We start from the raw sequence: 4,082 nt of genomic DNA, 5'->3' as shown, positions 1-4,082 counted from the left end.
TCCCCACAAATCTCGATTTTCTCGAAGAAAAGAGAATCTCATTGTTTAAACCCAAATCAAATCTTACTTTGTCCCGGCACTCCGGTCAACTTCAATCTTCATCGATCTCATTTTCGTTAGACATTGATAATCCAACAGTTATACACGTGATGAAAAGATTACAGATTTCAAAATCAGACTATTTTATTCCGTGAGATCATATATGCCTGGACCAGAAGTGGGACTGCAACAGACCCAGCTAAGTGGCCACCACATCAAGCTCGTCCAATATTTGGATACTCTGAATTAAAAAACATGTATATCATGAAAAAACCAGCAACATACCTTCAAGTTCAATACACGTATATGAGACTAATAGGTGCATTTACAGTTTGTTGGTGCAAATTACTCGTATGGAAAACATTCAACCAAAAGGACAAAAAAGGAACAAAACCATGAGTCATTGAAAAACCGAATATAGTTTTATTTTTCTTTATAAAACTCCCTCTTCCGATAAATCAGTATTTCACATTAATCACAATAACCTTAAAATAGAATCCATCACTTATCTCTCTCTCAAATCTCTCTTTTAAAATTCAAAAAGTTCCTGAAAGAACTTCAAATCATATTGAGATCTTAGAAATCCAGGAGAAATAAATACATTCAGCGAGCGAATTGATTGATTCTTCAAATCAATTCGCTCGAATTCTGGTTTGTTTCAGATACTAATTTATTTCTTGTTTGTTCAAATTATATCGATCACGCATGCCTGAATTAATCGAGATCTCATCAGAAAATTCATTATTCGGCAAATATGAGCTCGGAAAATTGCTTGGCTGTGGAGCATTCGCTAAAGTTTATCACGCAAGGAATATCAAAACAGGGCAAAGCGTAGCAATAAAATGCATAAGAAAACAGAAAATCCTCAAAGGAGGATTAATGGTGCACGTCAAGAGAGAAATCACTATTATGCGTCGTCTCCACCATAAGAATATTGTGAAGCTGTATGAAGTTTTGGCCACAAAAACAAAGATTTATTTCGTTATGGAATTTATTAAAGGTGGTGAATTGTTTGCTAAAGTAGCTAAAGGTAAATTTAGTGAAGATTTAAGTCGTAAATATTTCCAGCAATTAATATCAGCTGTTGGATATTGTCATTCTCATGGTATTTTTCATCGAGATTTGAAACCTGAAAATCTATTGTTAGATGACAATGGTGATTTGAAAGTTTCTGATTTCGGTTTAAGTGCTATTAAAGATGATCAGGTTTGGACTGATGGATTGTTACATACTCTCTGTGGTACTCCTGCTTATGTTGCTCCTGAAATTCTTGCGAAACGAGGTTACGATGGGTCGAAGATTGATATCTGGAGCTGTGGTATTATTCTTTATGTTCTTACTGCTGGTTATCTTCCTTTTAATGATACTAATTTAATGGTTATGTATAAGAAGATTTACAAAGGTGATTTCCGTTGTCCAAAATGGATGTCTCAAGATTTGAAGAAATTTTTATCTCGTCTATTGGATTCAAATCCTGAGACTAGGATCACCATTGATGAAATCATTAATGATCCTTGGTTCAGAAAAGGTTACAAGAAGGAAGAAGAACATCATCAATTCAATGAAACGGAGTTTTTCGGCTCGAATAAAACCGAGAAAGTAGAAGAGGAAGACAAAGATAACGTTTTCTTGAATGCGTTTGATCTCATATCGTTTTCTTCGGGGTGTGATTTATCGGGCTTGTTCGTTCAGAATAATAAGAATGAATCGGTTGGTGAACGGTTTGTATCGTCTGAGTCACCAGAAAACATCGTTATGAAAATTGAAGAAATTGCGAAGAGAGAAAATATTGAAGTGATTAAGAGAAAAGATAAGAGAAGTATGGTTTTATTTGGGCAGAATGGGAATTTAATTGGTTGTGTTGATGTTTACCGGTTAACTGAGTTATTGGCCATGGTAGAAGTACAATCTTATGAAGGAGGAATTTGGAAACAGAAATTTAGTCCGGAGATAAGTAGCTTCGTTTATCACCCATAAATACCAGTTTTCATTTTATCAATTAAATTATTATAGTATATAGAGAGCCGATTCTTGACGAAATTTTGTGTAGAGAATCTAAGTGCCCTGGCCGGAAATATGACTTCCGGCATGTATAATACACATATTTTATAATTATAAAAATAAAATTTCATGATGATTGAAAGTGTGATTGGTAGTAGTTTTGGCTCCATGTTGTTAAAAATAGAAGACATTTTTGCAGGGGTAAAACTCTGTAGTTGTACTATTGTTCAATGGAAACCATATTCTATTTATTTATTATTTATTTATTAATTAATTAATTTTGTTTTTGTGTGGTGGTGAAGAAATATAAGTACATTTTTTTCAAAACATCATTGCTAATTAGGAATAGAATAATATGAGAGTGAAGTTCCTTTTTTTGTTTGGATTATAACTCACATATCACTTCTCATAAGTTGGAAGATGTACTATTTCCCTTTTCATGAAGTAGGAAACCTGAATAGAAAAGAACTTAACTTGGTAAACTTACAGGGTCTAAGATTTACCACGGCTGGTAGGGAGTCCAAATGCCATGAATATAAGTTGAAGTCACGAAATTAGAACCAAAACTATTTTGATTCAGAAAAGCTATAAGTGTCTTTCATTTTTAAAAATCATTCTGAAATATATACCAAGATAAGCTAGAAGTATCAAACCAACTCAACTAACGTCTACAAAATCATTCTGAAATATTTGTATTTTTGGTACATATTCGTTGTTCAAGTTTCACAAACTTATGCGAGCAGTCCAGAGAGATGTGATGTTTCGAGCATTGTTTGGGTTGAATGGCTTATATTTGTGGCAAACTGATTAAACTAGATAAACAAAAAACATTAAAACAAATCATTATTCCTGTCAATAAATAAATAAATAAATAAATAAATAAATCACAGCAAATTCTAATAGCTCATACAATATCAGCATCACTGCAGTTGCTGAGAAGCCACTGTAGGCGATTAGAAATTAGAACATCATGCTTGCCACTGGACCTGGCTGGTACAACCACTTAAGCGATATACATCAAACACACGGTCCATTATTGAATTCAACTCTAATCTTTTTGTACGAACAGCGAATAATAAACACTTCTCTTCTCATCCTTTTCCTTTTGCTTTCCCTTTTCAATTCTTCCCGGCCCTTTCTAAAATCTTAAGGAGTTAATACTTTGTTTTGTTTATAGTCTGTATTCCTTCTTTTCATGGCAGTAACTCATAAGAACTAATCATTGGAGCAATACAAGAACATCAAAATGTCAGTACCCAATTGCTATTTCCACATGTAAAAGTGCATTTCTCCAGCACACCTGTGAGTTACATAATCACCAAAATCTAGATAATTGATTTTCACTGAGAAACAAATTACTGAGAGTTATTCACTAAAAATACCATATATAAAGTCATTAGGTGATGATATCAATAATCTGAGTTCGAAATTCGTTAGAAACTACTATCTATCAAAAAAAAAAAAGTATATAACCTGAAAAAGTCCGCAAATGACACCGGCCAACGTCTATGAAATCAGGGTTCTATTGAGCCGAAGACTTGAAGAGAGTATGATGTCGGCATATCTTTTCATCTACGTCTTTCTCTTACTTTAATTTTTTATCCCCTCAAATTATAGCACATCATCACACCTTGAAATGCAATTCAATATTGAAATAAAAATGTCCATTTTTTCATGTATGATTAGCGATGATGTCAACTTGAAAAACAAAGTTGTTCTTGACGTTATATGTTTATACTATAATGAGCTAGCTAGGTGGTGGGACGTCGGGCTCGTTGCTTCATGGCCATATATAATATACTCCTCTTCTTTTATTTTATTTTTCTCTCTTTTCCCTGTCTATTATGTGCATAAATTGGGTCATTTTGACTACCACTAGATAGTACGCACAACAATCAATTTAGTGATCGATAATGTTGTGTTTGTAAGATGGTCCCAAAGGGCCTAATACCGCCAAGTGCCAATTAATTTAAGCCACTAATGCAGTATTACATACTAAAAAGTTATTGATGTTGAAACCACAGTTAAGAAGTGGTTGCCGG

At 33.6% G+C, this 4,082-nt stretch overlaps 1 protein-coding gene and 1 long non-coding RNA gene across 2 annotated transcripts; one reads left to right on the top strand and one right to left on the bottom strand.

The window, feature by feature from the left end:
• The first annotated feature begins 531 nt into the window (after positions 1–531).
• LOC113323040 (CBL-interacting serine/threonine-protein kinase 14-like) lies at positions 532–2,185 on the top strand. Its single transcript, XM_026571278.1, has one exon. It carries the CDS (start codon positions 745–747, stop codon positions 2,014–2,016), a length of 1,272 nt encoding a protein of 423 aa, XP_026427063.1. The 5' UTR covers positions 532–744; the 3' UTR covers positions 2,017–2,185.
• A 711-nt stretch (positions 2,186–2,896) lies between these two features.
• On the bottom strand, positions 2,897–3,662 carry LOC113323042. Its single transcript, XR_003347404.1, has 2 exons — positions 3,514–3,662; positions 2,897–3,340 (listed from the first exon to the last, which is right to left on the bottom strand). It is a non-coding gene; the product is annotated as an uncharacterized LOC113323042 (long non-coding RNA).
• Between the last annotated feature and the right edge of the window lie 420 nt (positions 3,663–4,082).

The sequence above is a fragment of the Papaver somniferum genome, chromosome 11, assembly GCF_003573695.1.
Source record: "Papaver somniferum cultivar HN1 chromosome 11, ASM357369v1, whole genome shotgun sequence".
Lineage (NCBI taxonomy): Eukaryota > Viridiplantae > Streptophyta > Magnoliopsida > Ranunculales > Papaveraceae > Papaver > Papaver somniferum.
This window is presented reverse-complemented; position numbering and strand designations above follow the sequence as displayed.

Excerpts from the sequence above, each read along its gene's own strand:
- LOC113323040 (XM_026571278.1), top strand. The coding sequence starts at position 745 with ATGCCTGAATTAATCGAGATCTCATCAGAAAATTCATTATTCGGCAAA.